Genomic DNA, 18703 nt, shown 5'->3' on the forward strand with positions numbered 1-18703 from the left:
GACTCCAGGGGCCTAATTAGTGCCCAGTGTCAGCCTCTGCAAACCAAACTGCATGGGAAAAAACAAGGTTTTGGTTTTGGCCACTCCAACTTTGAGGGCTTTTTTTAAAAAAAACTAAGAGAGGATTGATGAAATCCTTCAGATCGTTTGTTCAGCACTGTGTCCTCTGTGATGTATTAGCTTTTCAAGTCGCTGGCATTTACGGCCTCAAAGCCTATAGATTTCCCGTAAAGTGAAAATTTGGGCGAAAACGTGACTTTGAAACGCAAATTGCAGACTTCCTGTTTTTTTTTTTTTTGATAGTTGACAGTTTTATTGATCACTAAGAGAACAATGACTTGGGATGAAGTTGATCTGATGTTTAAAAAAAGTATCTCTGATGTAGTTGAGCTACATTTAGTCATGTTATTGTAGCTCAGCTTGCTGCATTTCACTGGTGGGAGCTTCAGTGGAGTGAAGCTTCATGTAATGTACAGTCACAGTCACAGTGTACAGCTCAGCTCACTGCATTTTCCAAGCAGCTTGCCCAACACTGGGTATCTATGTGACATGGTGGGACTTTGGGAAAACAAACATGTTTTCTAACTTTGAAGCTTTTTCTGAGGCAGTTTTAGGAGGAAGTTGGAGCTGAAGGGGTTAAAAGAGTGTTGCAGCATGAATGGAGTTTGGTTTCACTTCCATAAGTCTCTTTATATCACTCTAGACTTTTTTTTTTTTTTTTTTTTACCATCTTTCTTACAAAATAGTTTCCATGTTTCTTGTTATCTTGCAGAGTAAACACTGTGCAGTAAACCAGATCTACATTTTCCAGATTGGATCTGTTGAGTTGTCACTGACAGGAGGCTCATAATATAACTGGAGATCATATTAGCTATTGGGTGAAGATGAAAATGAGATGGAACAGTTGAATTATTTTTGTCATAAACTTCACTTCATGTTGTACATAAGAGCTAAACACACACTGCCTCTTTAAGAGCGCTCCTCTTCCTGGAGTGAATCAGCAGCTGAACCCCTCCCTCTTCTGTCTGACCTCAAACTTTACGAGTTTTATTCTGCCCAGATATTTCCTGCTTCTCAGATCTGACAGTTTAAAGACGAGTGGAAACAACACAGTGTGAAGGACAAGAGCCCACAAGCCCGTTACAGCAGATCAGCGAGAGACTGTGAGGAAAAGCTGCTGTTTGCTTTGGATCGGAGCACAACTCTTATCAGTTGATAGAAAGTGAAACTAGCAGACGTTCACTGTGACTGAGAGGGGAAATGGCTCAGCGAGGAATTCAGCCGGACTCGGCAAAGTTTTGCTGTTCCATCTGTCTGGATCTGCTGAAGGATCCGGTGACTATTCCCTGTGGACACAGCTACTGCATGAGCTGTATTAAAGACTGCTGGGATGGAGAGGAGCACAGGAGAATCTACAGCTGCCCACAGTGCAGACAAACCTTCATCCCAAGGCCTGTCCTGGTGAAAAACACCATGTTAGCAGACATAGTGGAGGAAATGAAGAAGATGGGACTCCAAGCTGCTCCTCCTGATCTCTGCTACGCTGGACCTGGAGATGTGGCCTGTGATGTCTGCTCTGGGAGGAAACTGAAAGCCCTCAAGTCCTGTCTGACGTGTCTGGCCTCTTACTGTGAGCAGCACCTCCAGCCTCACTACGATGCAGCTCCACTAAAGAAACACAAGCTGGTGGAAGCCACCGTGAAGCTTCAGGAGAACATCTGCTCTCATCACGATGAGGTGATGAAGATCTTCTGCCGCACTGATCAGCAGTGTATCTGTTCTCTCTGTGCCATGGATGAACATGAAGGCCACCGCAAAGTCTCAGCTGCAGCAGAAAGGAAAGAGAGGCAGAATGAGCTCGGGCTGAGTCGGCAAAAAATTCAGCAGAGAATCCAGGACACAGAGAAAGACGTGAAGGTGCTTCAGCAGGAGGTGGAGGCCATCAGTCGCTCTGCTGATAAAGCAGTGGAGGACAGTGAGGAGATCTTCACTCAGCTGATCCGTTTGGTTGAGAAAAGAAGGTCTGATGTGAAGCAGCAGATCAGATCCCAGCAGGAAGAGGAAGTGAGTCGGGCTGAAGAAGTTCAGGAGAAGCTGAAGCAGGAGATCGCTGAGCTGAGGAGGAAAGACGCTGAGCTGGAGCAGCTCTCACACACACAGGATCACATCCATTTTCTACAGAATTACCCCTCGCTCTCATGTCTCAGTGAATCTACACACTCACCCAGCGCCAACATCCGTCCTCTGAGCTACTTTGAGGATGTGACTGCAGCTGTGTCCGAGCTGAGAGACAAACTACAGGAGCTTCTTAGTGAGGAATGGTCCAAGATCTCACTGACAGTGACTGGAGTGGATGTTCTACTGCCACAACCAGAGCCCAAGACCAGAGCTGAGTTCTTACAATATTCATGTCACATCACACTGGATCCAAACACAGCATACACATGGCTGTCATTATCTGAGGAGGACAGAAAAGTGACATTTATGACACATCAACAGTCATATCCCAGTCACCCAGACAGATTTACTGGAAAGTCTCAGGTCCTGAGCAGAGAGAGTCTGACTGGACGTTGTTACTGGGAGGTGGAGTGGAGGGAGATAGTTGTTATAGCAGTCTCATATCAGGATATCAGCAGAACAGGGGACGGGGATGAATGTGCATTTGGACAAAATGACAAATCTTGGGCACTGGTTTGTTCCAACATGAACTGTCTCTTCAGACACAACAACATCAAAACTAAAATCCCAGGCCGTGTGTCCTCCAGAGTGGGAGTGTACCTGGATCACAGAGCAGGTATTCTGTCCTTCTACAGCGTCTCTGAAACCATGACTCTCCTCCACAGAGTCCAGACCACGTTCACTCAGCCTCTCCATGCTGGACTTTGGCTTTACATTAACAGAACCACTGCAGAGTTTTGTGAGCTCAAGTAGACAGGAGTGATTAAAGCACTTCTGTCGTCTATTTCTATAACATCTGTGTTGGTAAGCGCTTGTTTCTGTTGTGTTTCTGCACTGCACTGGCCACAGATCACCTGTCACTCAAACCGTGTGGGCGGGGCTATGACTCTCTTTCCAGGTCTCAGTGTAACATCAGCTGAAATACAACAGATGTGTCTTTTTTTTTTTTCTTTTTTACTCAAGAACTTATTTTTTAATAAGTTCTTGAGTTTATAAAATATTGAATTTATAAAATATTTTGTTGCATTGTTATTTTGCTACTAAAAGCTCATTGCTGTGGTTTGTCAGTCCTACACTTCCCAGACGTCACCTGTGGCACATTGTGTTCTTGGTCTGTTCAGCCGTGGTGGATAAGGGTTGAACTCCATCAGTCGACAGTAGAGAGAAGCCAAATGAACTGCACTTCACGGGGAAATGTAAAAAATATCACTGATTAAACTGTTGAAGAGGCTCTTTATGATTCTTACCTTCACTCAATATTTACTGTAACATGTCTTTGCTCTTCCTGTTTTGCTGCTTAATGGAGTCAGAAGTGTGTTTGCACTCGTCCTTCTTTGTAGCTGAACAGCTTTTTGTTGATTTGGTTTCCAGGACTTTGTAACTATGATTTTTTTAATGCACTGTAAATGAAATGATTCTTCTTGTTGACATGCTGGTTTAACAGGTTGAGTGTCAGAATCATGTGACTGCTGAGATAGAAATGCCTGATATGAGATTTTACTGATTAGGTGTGTCAGCCAAGTGAATGTTTATGAAAATGAATAAAAAATATTTCCAAGAATCAACAGTGTTTCTTCTGTTCTCGTTCCAGAAAGTCGATCAACCAGCTGAAGAGAATCTGACAATAACAGGACAGTATGTCTTGACTGGTTTACCTGCTAAAACACAAAGAAGTGCTGTAATGCCCTCCATGAACAGTAGAAAAGACAAAGTGACAGGAGGGAGAAATCCCTGCATTCAAAAGTCCTTTATGACATTTTACTGTGTCTGGGATGAAATGAAACCAGCTTTGATCGACACTTTGAGCTCAGAACTGAACTGCGTTTTCTTCACCTGGGATTGTGGACGCCATTCCCATTTTTCTTCTGTTATGAAACCAGAATTTTGGGGGATTTATTGAAATTTAAGGGCCACTTTGAAATCCAGTGGCAGGGCGGCAGGATGGGGGGCGCCAGGGAGTCATTTCACCTAGGGCACCAGCATGGCTAGAGCCGGCCCTGCCGATACCGGTGCCTACTCGGTATTTTTTAAACGGTTCCGGTGTTTAAACGGTTCTCGAACCAGTACTTAAAAAAAAAAAAACAAAACAAAAAAAAAAAAACACATACACTTTATCAAAAAACAATACCCTTTTATTTCCAGGGCCAAACTGAACACAATATTAACTTAAATACTTAAATAATATAAATAATATAAATACAAGTATAGTAAATACAATAATAAAGTCATGCCATTTGTGCACAACCGCAGGGGAGGGGGGTTACAGTCGGGCTGCACGGCCCGGTCGGGAATGTCTCATGGCCCGGTACCGGTCTGCGGACCAGTGGTTGGGGACCGCTGACATAGATTATCAAACACGGCGCATTGTTGGGCTTTTAAATAAACTCCATTTGTCGCCAGATGTTTCATTAAATTCGACGTGTTACCTCCCTTGCATGACGTTGCTTTAAGGCAGGGGTCGGGAACCTTTTTGACTCAGAGAGCCATAAAAGCACAATTTTTGGAAATTTGTTTCAGTGAGAGCCATATAATATATTTTAAGACTGAATTCAATTAAATGTGAGCATAACAAGCGTCTTAATTTATTCTTTTAAATAATGTTGTTATAATACTCACCGATACTCGTCATCTTTTTTTCTTTTCGCCATCTTCTCCGTCGAAGGGTTAGCTTTGAGCTAATGACCGAGCCAACTGATGCAAAAGGGGGCGTGTACCTGTGCACCCAGCAACGGCCCAGTAACGGCCAACGTAGGCTATTATCATCCAATTAAAATAATAGACAATCGCTCATGCAACTGCAACTCTGAACAAGACATGAGCAGTAGAAAATCGATGGATGGATTTAAACAAACGATAATATTTTAAAACCCGAAATCTGCGAGCCAGATGTTATCATCAAAAGAGCCACATCTGGCTCGCGAGCCATAGGTTCCCGACCCCTGCTTTAAGGCATCTGTTGCATGTCGCAGAGTCTGCAGCCTCCTTAGACGTGACATGCAGCCAAACCTCAGAGCGTTTTACCTTCAGCATCTTTATTGATCCTCTCACTATCAGTTCTGATCAACAAGTGTGCTGAGTAGCGGCGCTGACGTCACGTTCAACAACCGCAAGTTGATGCCAAAACCCCAAGGGCCGGCACCGATATTTTCATTCTCATTCGGTCTCCTTACTACCGTTTACGTGCCCTATTGGCACCGCGTTTTGGTACCCAACCCTAGATATGCCTCATGAGTTTAGCACAGCTCTTTTACCCCACAACAACCCAAAATATACAGGCATTTTGCCCATTTTATAATGTTTTTACAGGCAGGTGATATCAAAACACAGGATACAAGAGACATTTAAAAATGCTGCATCAAGGCCGTCGGTTATCAGAGCTCCGACTATGAACCTGAGGGGTTTCATTTTTCCTCAGATGCATCCTCTACATGAGTAAATAAAGATGATGCCTTTAATAGCAACAGCGCCTCCCAGAGACAATGACAAGTACTTGACATTATCCTCAGGCTCGAGGTGAGGAACTGGGAATTATTTCCTGCCGAAGATCACTGTCTGTCTGTCAGTCTGAGGGAATTGTTTTCCAGAGGTGATAGATACCGTTTGCTAGGAGACAGAGGCTGTTGATGGCAGAGTGGAAACCTCACCAAATCACACAGAAACTCTCAGGATGGATAGAGTGCACAGGTATCTTTTTCTAGGTATTTTAGGTAAACTGCTCCTTTAAAACGGGGCGTGGCGATGCGTCTCACCTGGCGTCTTAGGGCGTCCAGGATCTGCTGCAAGCGGGCGGCGTTGAGCTCCAGAGAGACGGCCAGCAGCTGCTCGGCCAGACCGAACAACTGAGGCTGCAGCTGGGACACACAGAGCAGCAGCTGCCTCGCCCTGCAGACCTGCTGAGGGGAGAACGAGCTGCAGCTGAGGGAGAGAGAGAGAGAGAGAGAGAGAGAGACAAAGCCCTGTATTAAGAACTACAAAAGTTACCTACTGTCTAAATTGAAAGGGCCACACCACCTGCTTTGACTCTTTGTGCTGCAGGGAATCAAAGTCTCCGAAGATCCAATTCCAAAGAGAGAAGTCAATTCCTCTTCACACCTTTTCACCTCTGCACTGATTTATTTCAGGGAGTTTGTTCGTTGACGTTTCGGTTACAAGAACCTTTCTGAAGACCGAGCAGCTTCTAAGTGACACAGCGCTTCAGCACGCAGTGAAAAAGATTCCTTGAAGAACCTCCAGGGGACTCAAGGAACCTGGCAGCTCCTCCAAGGACTCAAAGGTTCCTCAAAGGTTCCTCAAAGCTCCTCAAAGGTTCCTCAAAGCTCTTCGAGGTGTCTGCAGGAACTTTTGGGATTCCTCAGTATGAAAACTGGTTTATCAAAGAACCCGTTTAATTTTAAGGTTCCTCGAGGATCTCTAGGCTATTGTATTTGGATATCCAATGAGGAAATTCTTGAAATTATCTCACTTTTATGGATTGCAATTATGGACTTTATACAATCCATGCCACAGCTGTATAGGATGTGTGTCCGTGAGTAAAAACAAATCCATCACTCAAGACTCCTTCAATTGGAGAAAGAAAAAGAAAACAAAACATCCATACATATTCAAAAAATATTTTTGAGGCTGCCAAAAAGCATCACATTCATGTTAGCAGTATGTAAAAAAGAATAAAAAAGGTGTTTTGTCAATTGAAACTACACGGCCCTCTCTTCTATCCACCCATTGCAGTTTAATGTAATGCACCTTTAATTTTGTGCTGTTTATGATCTTGTAAAGGTAGCAGGTGTCTAAATAAAGCACCAAACTCTTCAAATGGTTTACTGACATCTACACATTGTGTGTCTGTAATTTTTTTTTTTAAGTTTTTACTTTTGCTCTGACCCCGACAAGTTAACATTATTCACTGTAATGTAACGTAATGTATTTGCGTGTTAATCTGTTAATCTGGCTGGCGGCACAGCTAATCCTGAGAGAGCTGAGATTTCGAACAGAGATTATGAAGACACAGACGACAATATGGAGGGAGAGCAACATATAACCCATAAACAATATAAAATGGATGGATGGAGAGAGACAGAGAGAGAGACAGAGTGAGAGAGAAGTGTAAAGAATGAGAAAACAGAAGTAATAAATATTAATCCATGCAGAGCAACACAGAGTGATGGACGACAGAGGGATGGAGTCAATCTACAGACATATCAGATATGCAGACGACTCGCCACTTGTCATCAACGTGCATTTATGTTTTAACATCTGTCAGTCTTTGTGTTACATTTTCCTGCACAAAGGACTTGAATAGTTTTTATTTTTGTTGTCATCGTCAGGATGATTTGCTGATGTATCCGATGTTGATTGTTACAAACAAATTTCAGTGTAAATGAATCTAACGATTTAGTCCCTGGGGTCTTTGAGGAGCTTCCAGACAGTAGATTAATTAATAATTAATTAGCATTCCTGTCAGCCCTCAGACTCAAAGACCTTCTCACGCCCGTGTGAAGGTCAGTATGTCACGTCCTGATCTCCTGATGCAGTCCAGGACGACCAGATCATTTTTCAAACATTTCTCACACTGGCAAATTAGATTGCAGCAGGATATGACAACATTTTGTTTGCTGCAAAGCAGACAGACGAGCAGAGAAAAAAAAAACAATGGGCATGATTCCACCTTTCATTACGGTAACTTTCTCATCTCCAATACTCCTTGTAAATCATCCTCAGACTTGTTTACAATGAAATTCGCAACATCGGATACATCAGCAAATCATCCTGATGATAACGACAAAAATAAAAACTATTCAAGTTATCTGTGCAGCAGAATGTAACACAAAGACCAACAGTTATTAAAACATAATAATAATAATAATAAACTTTATTTGTATAGCACCTTTCAAAACACAGTTACAAAGTGCTTTACAGATCAGATAAAACAATACAGGCAACGCCAACAACAACAACAACAACAATAAAAAACCATAGTCAGGAGTGTTGACATAAAATAAAATAAATAATAAATAAGTAAATACAATAAAATAAAACAAGATAAAATACAGCAGTAAAAGTGGCAAGCAAGAGAGAGCTACTCTAAAAAGGCCTTCCTGTAAAAATAGGTTTTGAGGTGTGATTTAAAAGAGGGCAATGAGTTAGCTGACCTTAGCTCCTCAGGCAGGGAGTTCCAGAGCTGTGGGGCTCTGATAGAGAAAGCCCGATCACCCTTGGATACTAGGCGGGCTGTGGGAATAGTTAAAAGGGTCATCCTTGAGGAGCGTAGGCAGCGACTAGGCTCATAGGGTACAAGTAGCTCTGTGATAAAAGAGGGGGCAAGGCCATGAAGGGCCTTAAAAGTAATAAGTAAAATTTTAAAATCAATCCTAAACTTAACTGGTAGCCAATGAAGGGTGGCAAGGACAGGTGTTATATGGTCTTGTCTTCTAGTGTTTGTTAGAAGCCGTGCAGCCGAATTCTGAACAAGCTGGAGACGGGATACGGTCTTTTGACTAAGTCCTGCATACAGAGAATTACAATAATCCAGTCTAGAGGAAACAAATGCGTGGATGACTTTTTCAAGATCTGCTTGAGAGAGGAAGGGCTTTACCTTAGCAATATTTCTTATTTGGTGGAAGCAGGACTGAACTACTTTTGTAATTTGTTGCTCAAAGCACAGCTCTGAATCCAAAACGATGCCCAAATTACGGGCAGAGTGTTTGAAATTTAAAGATAGTGAGCCGAGATTCTTTTTTAGATTGCTGGTTTGGCTGGGGGGACCGAGTAAAATGAATTCAGTTTTAGATTCATTCAGCTGGAGGAAATTCTGAGACATCCAACATTTAATATCATAAAGACAGGAGAGAATTCTAGCACAGTCATCAGTGTTATTGCCAGTAAGTGGAAGATAAAGTTGCGTGTCATCGGCATAAAAATGAAAATTGATATGATGATTATTAATAATTACACCTAGAGGAAGCATATATATGGAGAAGAGCAGAGGACCGAGAATTGATCCCTGGGGAACACCAGATAAGGAAGGAGCTACGGATGAGGAGAAATCTCCCATCACCACCGAAAAGGATCTGTTAGAGAGATACGAGTGAAACCATGCAAGGGCGGTATCCTTAATGCCGACATGATTTTCCAAACGGCTTAAAAGGATTTTGTGGTCGACAGTATCAAATGCAGAACTTAAATCTAGTAAAATTAGGATTGAGCAGGCCCCAGAATCAGCAGTAAGCAATAAGTCATTTGTAACTTTAATAAGAGCTGTTTCTGTGCTATGATGTGTGCGAAATCCGGATTGATATTTCTCAAAGATACTACAGTTGTTCATATGAGTGATAAGTTGAGATGCAACGCATTTTTCGAGAATTTTAGATAAAAAAGGTAAGTTTGAAATTGGTCTAAAATTGTTTAAATCAGAGGGATCAAGGGTGGATTTCTTTAAAAGAGGACGGACGATGGCTTTCTTGAAGCCTAGTGGGAAGGAGCCAGTAGTTAGTGAACAGTTGATAATAGACAGAATTTGAGGGCTGACTGTCTGAAATACCTCTTTGAGAAACCTAGTGGGGATGGTGTCTAGCTGACAAGTGGAGGAATTCAGAAGGTAGGTTAACTCCTCTAGGTCTGACAAAGAAATTTGCTTAAAATGAAACAGATTTATGGATGGTTCTGCAAGGGTGGAAAGATTTCTTGGCAAAGGAGTGATGTGACGTCTGATGTCTTCTATTTTATTGATGAAGTGGCGGAGAAACTGCTCGCATTTTTCAGTAGAGGCTTCAATCGGCTGGTTAGGTGGAGGGTTAACCACAGAGTTTATTGTCTGAAATAGAACCCTGGGGTTGTGGCAGTTACTTGCTACAAGACTAGAAAAGTATGAGTATCTTGCTTGCTTGACAGCTTGTTGATAGGCACACATGAGATTTTTGAGATTATCGAATGAGACCTTTAGTTTATCCTTCTTCCATTTCCTTTCCGCTTTCCTGCGTTGCCTCTTTATACCCCTAGTATGCTCATTCAGCCACGGGAGGGCATTCTGTTTGGTTCGTTTATTTTTGATGGGGGCAATTTCATCAAGGATTGAAAGGCAAGTGCTGTTGAAACGGTCCAGCAGGTCATCTACACATAGATCTTTGTGGTTAAGGCTGTTACCGGTAGAGGCAGTTACAAACATACTGTTGAAATGGCTAGCTGATTCAGAGTTAAAGGACCGAGAGCGAGTGTAGGTAGAAGGTTTGGCCGCAGGAGGCTGGAGAAGGGAATGGAAGGTGACAGCTTTGTGATCAGAGACACTGAAGTCTGGAAATTCCATATTATCCACGGAGACACAGTGAGACAGCACAAGGTCTAGAGTATGCCCCTTATTGTGAGTTGGCTTTTTAACCAGTTGCTCAAAACTAAAAGACTCCAAAAGGGTAATAAAATCTGTAATAAAACAAGAAGTAGATGGGCAACAGACGTGTATATTAAAGTCGCCCATAATAAGCACTTTATCGTAATTGGGCAAAATTGAAGAAAGAAATTCATAAAACTCGTGAATAAAAACAGTGTTTGTCTTAGGTGGCCTATAGATTAACACACACAGTATAGGATGTTGGCCATTTATCAGAAAACCCAGAGACTCAAAAGATGAGAAGTTATTGAGGGAGACAGGGGAGCATTTATAATTGTTATTAAAGATAACAGCTACTCCACCCCCGCGACCAGACGGTCTGGGTTGGCTGAGACATGAATAGTTAGGGGGGCAAGTTTCGGTGAGTGGAATGGAGTACTCAGGGCTTAACCAGGACTCAGTGATACAGAAGAAGTCAATATTGTTGGACATGATGAAGTCTTGGCACAAAAAGGACTTGTTTGCAAGAGACCTCACATTAAGAAGACAGAAAACTGCAGCACGGATATGTGTGGTCTGAGCAGTGACAGTTGGAGAGAGTGACTGGTGACGAGCTAGAGAGGAATAAAGCTCGTGTAGTACCGAACGTGGAACGGGAGCTAGATTTACTCTTCTAATTGGATGTTTCATATGTTTGGGGTGGGAGGCGACACGATTGAATGAAATCCTAGTGGGAATCTTTTGAGGAGAGAGATCAGCAGGACCCAGGGAAAGATGCTCCTCATTTTGTTTGAAAGTGGTTTCCTGGACAGGGCCATGCTGAGGTATGTATCAGTCAGAATTAAAAGCAATATGGTTTATAAAATTATGCATGAGCTGTTTGGTGCCTTTCTGGTTTGGATGCAGTCCGTCAGGTTTATAGAGGTCAGGTCTGGTCCAGAAGCAGTCAAAGTTACTGATAAATCCATGCCCAGTAGCTGTGCAAAAGGAATTCAACCATTTATGTACACTGTATAAGCGACTGAACCGCTCAGGGCTCTTTGAAGTAGTGGGAATGGGGCCAGAGAAAATGCAGGTTTTGCCAAGGCTCTGAATTGTAACCGCAAGAGACTCTAGTTGATCGCGAAGTGCAACTGACTGTCTAGTCATGACGTCATTGGTACAGACATGTACGATCAGTGTGTGGGCAGAAGGGTAAGAGTCTGTGAGCACTGGGATCAGTTCAATTAGATCCGCAACTTTGGCACCAGCAAGGCTGAAAGTGATTGCGCCAGGAAGCTCGATGGATCTCGTTATAGAGTCGCCAATTACAAGGATCTCAGGTTGCCTGTTCTTGCAACCACCACTGTAGACAGAGAGTTTGGAGGAGAGAAGTTGCGGACTGCCGCTAGGGGCGGTGGCTGGGATTACGCTCCGACTGGGAGAGTCAGGTGAGACAAAAGTAACTGGTGGGTCGCTGCTTCTGATGACGTCATCACTGACCGCCGCAGCGACTGGTGCTCCGCTGGACAGGTGAGGCACCGGCAGGAGTCCAGGGGAAGCACACCTGGAGTTTAAAGCAGCAGGAGGAGAAAAACGTCAATAACGTTTTCCACGAGATTCTAGGCTCGTTGGGGATTTGCGACGTTTTCCTTTGAAGTTGGAGCAGGTCGGGATAGGCTGCTCCAGAGCAGTCAATGGAGCCGTTAGCTCTGTTAGCTTATCCAGCGGTGCAAAAAAGTTTGACAACGGGATCGCGTCCTCGTCTTCATCTGGTGAGAACAGCGGGAGAGAAATCCTTCTCTGTTTCTTCGCAACGGTCGCCCAGGAGGAGGGACGGGCACCCGATGGACCTGGATTTTCGGTGCCTGCCGGACTGGAAGAGCTGCAGGGCACGTCGTGCTGTAGCACTTCTAGCCGGGAGAGGAGCAGAGTTTGCCGCTGGAGGACAACATCCAGGAGGTTCTCAATGTGGTGGAGTTCAGACCTCAGGCTGGACAGCTCGGGCTCCATTTAGGTGACATACATAGATGTATGTTAATGACAAGTGGAGAGTCGTCTGCATACCTGATAATCTGTAGATTCACTCTGCATGGATTAATATGTATTACTCTTGTTTTTTCAGTCTCTATCCATGTAGTGAACACATTTTCTATCTTTACATCCTAGATCCTGCAAGTCCACGATCCAGGATCTAGGCCTAGACCCGTGAGACTGCAGTGTCTCATCAGGTAACCCTCCAGACGCTGCAGTCCCTCGTCTTTCAGTCTTGTCAGTAGTTCTTGTCAGTGTTCGGTAGTTCAGCAAATGTGAGAAGCCTCACACACACAAACACACACAAACACACACACACACACACCTGTCTGAGTGGCTGGCGTGTTTGGCCAGCAGCCGCTTCAGTCCTCCATGTCTGAAGGCCTGGTGGTGATCAGCTGGAGCTCCAACTGTGATCACCTCATACCAAACAGCTGCACACAGAGAGAGAGAGAGATGAGCAGGTAAGTATTTGAGTAAGTATTTTTATGTTTGATATAGTATGTACTGACTTCTTGTCCTATGTGTGATTACAGGTTTTTGATTTCATACAGGACATCACGCACGCTGTAATCATCAGTTTTTTTTCTTTTTTTTTAGTTACCTGTATGTGATGTGATGCTAGATTCTGTAATACGTATATGTGCTGATTTCTTGTATATGCCAGTGAATATAAGTATTTATGTTTTTGGTGCATGCACTGATTTCTCATACTGCATGTTTGCATGTTTGCATGCCACATCACACACACTGCAACTACACACATCATAATTGTTTGTTTTTGTTTGTTTGTTTGTTTGCTTGTTTAACACCTGTACATGCTTCTGGATATGAATGCGTACTGATTTCTTGTCCAAAATGTGACGTCTGCTTTTCAAATACAAATGCCTGTTTGTCATTCCAATAAAGGAGAATCTGATGCCTTCGAAATTATTTGGTTCATGAAAGTGAGCGAGAGATAAATGATGATGATGATGATGATGATGATGGTGATCACAGCGGCGTACCTGCAGCGTCGGCGCTGCTGACCTCCATCCTCTGCGAGTGCAGGTTGGTGGGAACAAACTGCAGGTGTCTGTCTGACTTGCTGCTGCTCGACTTAAAACTCGACTCTGACACAAAGACACATTTTTAAAAATATATTATTTATTTATGGATGTATGAATGAATGAATGAACTTGTGAAAAATTCAAAATTCAGCGGCGTCGCCCTTTAATGACAGGCGACCTCACCGGAGAGTTTGTCGAGCTCTGTCAGCGTCTCCTGGTAAGAGCCAATCAGCTGGCTGCAGTGGTCGATGACATCACGCCGAAGCCCCTCCCAGTGCGGAGCGAGGGCGCTGAGCTCCTTCAGCTCCTGGATCCTGTCAGAGAGGAAACACAGGGGGAAAAAGTCGTAAAAAAAAAACAAAGAAAGAAAGGAAAAATCAAAAAGGGAACAAATTTTAAAAAGTAGTTAAAAAAGGAAAAAGAAAGAAAGTAAAAGAAATAGTAAAAAAGCAAAAAGCAAAAAGGAAAAAAAAAATTAAAAAGGAAAAAGAGGGGAAAAAACCCTAACCTCTATGCCAGCAGGTCAACACAGATTATTTTTCCACATCATTTAAAGACAAGAAATCCGACACTGACCCAGAAATACAGATCTGATGTTTAAATACACCACTTTAATCATTACAAATGCAGTTTTCATGTTTATTTATTTATTACTAATTTTCTGATCATTATTTGGTTTGTTTATTGTGCTAATTCTTCACTGATCTTCTATTATTTGTTTTTTTTTTCTGTAAATTTGTTAATCAACTTCTTTGCTGCTAAAAATTTACTTCATCGCTTTCAAGTGCCGGGAGAAAATTTGCAAAAAATTACCTTGAAATTACCCAGAATTTTTTTTTTTTTTTTTTTTTTACAGAAAAATAACCTGAAAATTAGCAACAAACTATTTTTTTAAATTACAACAAAGCTGTATTTATAATGATTAAAATGACATTTGCAGGTCAGATCGGTGACACTGGATCAGATTTCTTGAGTTTAAATTCTTGTGAAAGGCGTCTGCAAGCATTTCACAGGTGGAATCCCTCCACACACACACACACACACACACACACACACACACGTGTGCGCTGACCTGCTCCTGTGTGTGTGTATGAGCGTGCTCAGCAGCAGGCGGGGCAGGCTGAAGGACAGCGGCGTCTCGGCCATCTGCTCTCGGACCAGCAGCCACCTCTGCTGCTCCGTCTGGAACCTGTAGAGCTTACACAGCGCCCCCCACAGCACTGCACACACACACACACACACACACACACACACACACACACATTAATTTTATAAAAACATGAATGGCGAACAGGAAGATAATCTGAGTGAAGTGAGAGTTAGATGATGTTTGGAGTTTTGACTTGAACAGTGACTAAAACAATAAGAACTAATCGATAACAGAAACTCTCACTGACTGATCGTCTGTCAATCAATTAACTGATTAATCGATTTGTTTCAGCGCAGCTCATCAACACGGAACCCAGAGGTGGAAGTATCTCATTACATTTCCTCATGTTACTGTAACTGAGGCGCTCGCTGTGTACTTGTGTACTTTTCCGAGTATTTGTATAAGTCAGTAATTGTACTTTCACTTGAGTTTTGTCCTTCATTATATTTTAAATCAGATCCATTACAGAGAACAGACTGTGGGACCTTTCACAATAAAAGCTCAATCAGCAAAGAGGAGAAGAGGAACCTGCTTCTGCTTTTTGTCATTTTCCAAATTTCACAATAAAAGCTGCACCTTGAAAAACTGCAGCGAGGACCATTTAGACTCAAGTCTACAGGGTCCTCACTTCAGTTTGAGTGTAACGCCCCTTTAAAAGCATGTAGTGTGCAGCGTGTTCTCTCCTCCTTTTCTAACTGCATGGAAAAGATCCCAGCTAACACAGTTACTGTTTGGAAAAAGGAGCTCAGTCACTTTTACTGCCAGGACATTTGACATGAGACACTTTGGACTTTTACTGCAGGAGATTTTTACTGCACTACTTCTACTTCTACTGCAGTCACATACCAGCAGAGGAACAGTACTTCTACTTCTACTGCAGTCACATACCAGCAGAGGAACAGTACTTCTACTTCTACTGCAGTCACATACCAGCAGAGGAACAGTACTTCTACTTCTACTGCAGTCACATACCAGCAGAGGAACAGTACTTTGTAGTTTGCAGTTTATAAACACAGAAAGTCAAGTCCCTTCCAGCTGACATGAAGAACTGAAAACCAGAGAACTGACATATAAAGTAAAAAAAAGTGATAATAATAATAATAATCTGTGAACTGGTTGTGCATGTAGTCCAGATTAGGCTGATGTAAACATTAATCCGGCCGGGGGAGTCCAGAGTGTTGCCAGCGTCCCGTCACGAGTCCTCCAGAAAACAAAGTTCAGTGGAATCAGGAAAAAAAAAAAAAGAGAAGCAGCGTGGTTTACCGTCTGCTGCAAGACAGGAACACACACACTCCTGCTGAGGTGTGTGCGTGTGTGTGTGTGTGTGTGTGTGTGTGTGTGTGTGTGTGTGTGTGTGTCGCACCAGCTCTCATCATGGGGCTGTTCTCCTTGTCGTGGACGGAGCCGTGGAGAGAGTCACACAGGGCGACACACTGGAAAAAAAGAGAGAGAGAGAGAGAGACAGGTTAAAGTGTCGTTCTCTCTCCTGTCTTTCCTTTTCCTTTCTCTCTGCCTGTCTCTTTGCCTGTCTGTCTGTCTGTCTCTCTCTCTCTCTACCTTGTGTTCAGGAGTTTCCTCTCCGTCCTCTCGGTCTCTCTCTCCCTCCATCTCCAGACGGGACACCTTCACCTCCCCAAGCTCGCTCGCCCCGTCCGTCATCCTGACAGACAGAGAGAGACAGACAGGGAGAGAGAGAGAGAGAGAGAGAGAGAGACAGTCAGTCAGCACAGCAGCAGCAGCAGCAGTCAGTCGTTCAGCCGTCCAGTCACCTCACCTCTCTGTGCCGAGCCTCAGCGGCTGTCCGTCATCCTGCCTCTGCCGCCGCACACACACACACACACACACACACACACACACACACACACACACTGTGCTCACACACACTCTGCCCCAGCCTCGACCAGCGCACACACACACACACACACACACACACATACACACACACACTGTGCTCACACACTCTGCTCCAGCCAGCTGCAGGACAGGGTCAAAGATAGTGAACGTAAGAAGAGCAGCCTCTCGAGCAGCTGGACAGACTCAGCTAAGTTACTAACTGACTAAAAAAAAAAAAAAAGGTAACAAACCAGACAAAACCAGCCTCAGCCGACTCGAGGAAAACAAAACCACCTTTTAGAATTCACTAAAACAAACAGGAGCCAGCAGGAGACCAGCCAGGCTCACCAAAACAACAACAACAACAACAACAACAACAACAAGCCAAACAACGCCAGGCTAGCTGAGGAAACAGAAGCTAACCAGGCTAATCATTAGCATGGAGCTGACCTTCATACCCACACAGCAGCTAGCAGAGCTAACCTGCTCCAGGTGTGCACACAGCCTGACACACCTGGAGCCTGCAGGCCAGCACCTGCCCACGCCTGTCTCACCCTCTGCCTGTCTCACCCTCTGCAACACACAGCCTGACACACCTGGAGCCTGCCCACACCTGTCTCACCCTCTGTCTGTCTCACCCTCTGCAGCACACAGCCTGACACACCTGGAGCCTGCCCACGCCTGTCTCACCCTCTGCCTGTCTCACCCTCTGCCTGTCTCACCCTCTGCAGCACACTGCCTGACACACCTGGAGCCTGCAGGCCAGCACCTGCCCACGCCTGTCTCACCCTCTGCCTGTCTCACCCTCTGCAGCACACTGCCTGTCTCACCCTCTGTCTGTCTCACCCTCTGCAACACACTGCCTGTCTGTCTCACCCTCTGCAACACACTGCCTGTCTCTCTGTAACACACTGCCTGTCTGTCTGCAACACACTGCCTGTCTCACCCACTGCAACACACTGCCTGTCTGTCTGCAACACACAGCCTGTCTCACCCTCTGCAACACGCTGCCTGTCTCACCCTCCGCAGCACCCTGTCTGACCCTCTGCAACACACTGTCTGTCTGCAACACGCTGTCTCACCCTCTGCAAAGCCTTGTCTCACCCCCTGCAACACACTGTCTGTCTCTCTCTCCCCTGTCTCTCCTCACCATGTCTGTCTATCTCTCCTGTCTCTCCTCACCCTGTCTTTCTGTCTCTCATGTCTGTCTGTCTCTCTCTCCTGTCTCTCCTCACCCTGTCTGTCTCTCCTGTCTCTTCTCACCCTGTCTCTCTCTCCTGTCTCTCCTCACCCTGTCTCTCTCTCTCCTCACCCTGTCTGTCTCTCCTGTCTCTCCTCAACCTGTCTCTCTCTCCTGTCTCTCCTCACCCTGTCTGTCTGTCTCTCATGTCTGTCTGTCTCTCTCTCCTGTCTCTCCTCACCCTGTCTGTCTCTCCTCACCCTGTCTGTCTCTTCTTTCTCTCCTCACCCTGTCTGTCTCTCCTGTCTCTCCTCACCCTGTCTGTCTCTCTAGCTGTCTCCCTCCATGTCAGAAACACGTTGTGACACTACAACAGGAAGAGGTTCGATGTTTCACATCTCTGATGGGGGCGGAGCCTTCCCTCCCTCCCCTCCCTCCCCTCTCTCCCCTCTCTCCCCTCTCTCACTTCCTCATTCTGGCACAGGTATCCCAGCAACAGCCAATCAGGGGACAGCCCTCAGGCATGAGGTGCGTTTAATTTATTGACTTCAGACAGATATTTTTTTTCACACTTCAGGGTGTGGAGTCAAACACAGTGTTGAAAAAAATTATAAAAATAAAAATAATAGAATACCTAATTTGGAAATCATACTATAATAATAATAATAATAATAATAATAATAATAATATAACTAATTTGGAAATAATAATAATAATAATAATAATAATAATAATAACAATAGTACGTGAAATTAATAATAAAAATAATTTACAAAAATTAAGGAAGCTTCTCAGTGCGATCTGAGCTTAAGTTTAAAGACGTGTGAGATTTTTAAAGGAGTTTCGGGTGTTTTTAAGAAGTATTTTTCTTTTCTTCAGCGTTAGGCTGAGGCAGCACAGAGCTGTGTGGTGTTTAACACGTGAGCTGCAGTGCTGAGAGTAAAGGTGGATTCTTCATTTTAAAGCAGAAGGTTTCAGCTTTC

At 44.0% G+C, this 18703-nt stretch overlaps 2 protein-coding genes across 2 annotated transcripts in view; one reads left to right on the forward strand and one right to left on the reverse strand.

Annotated features, from left to right (window-relative positions):
* The window catches only part of LOC115376395 (type II inositol 3,4-bisphosphate 4-phosphatase-like), a 36118-nt gene that overhangs the window by 10952 nt on the left and 6463 nt on the right, over positions 1–18703 (reverse strand). Inside the window, exons 3-9 of the mRNA XM_030075949.1 lie at positions 16265–16367; positions 16071–16140; positions 14630–14777; positions 13741–13871; positions 13516–13620; positions 12834–12942; positions 5928–6093 (exon numbers count right to left, since the gene is read on the reverse strand). Of these exons, the coding sequence (XP_029931809.1) occupies positions 5928–6093; positions 12834–12942; positions 13516–13620; positions 13741–13871; positions 14630–14777; positions 16071–16140; positions 16265–16367 (832 nt within the window). The remainder of the gene's footprint in view (positions 1–5927; positions 6094–12833; positions 12943–13515; positions 13621–13740; positions 13872–14629; positions 14778–16070; positions 16141–16264; positions 16368–18703) is intronic.
* Positions 1159–3100, forward strand: LOC115376402 (tripartite motif-containing protein 16-like). Its single transcript, XM_030075960.1, has one exon. The coding sequence runs from the start codon at positions 1261–1263 to the stop codon at positions 2929–2931; it is 1671 nt and encodes a 556-aa protein (XP_029931820.1). The 5' UTR covers positions 1159–1260; the 3' UTR covers positions 2932–3100.

This window comes from Myripristis murdjan, chromosome 18 (genome assembly GCF_902150065.1).
Source record: "Myripristis murdjan chromosome 18, fMyrMur1.1, whole genome shotgun sequence".
NCBI classification, from domain to species: Eukaryota; Metazoa; Chordata; class Actinopteri; order Holocentriformes; family Holocentridae; genus Myripristis; species Myripristis murdjan.

Excerpts from the sequence above, each read along its gene's own strand:
- LOC115376402 (XM_030075960.1), top strand. The coding sequence starts at position 1,261 with ATGGCTCAGCGAGGAATTCAGCCGGACTCGGCAAAGTTTTGCTGTTCC.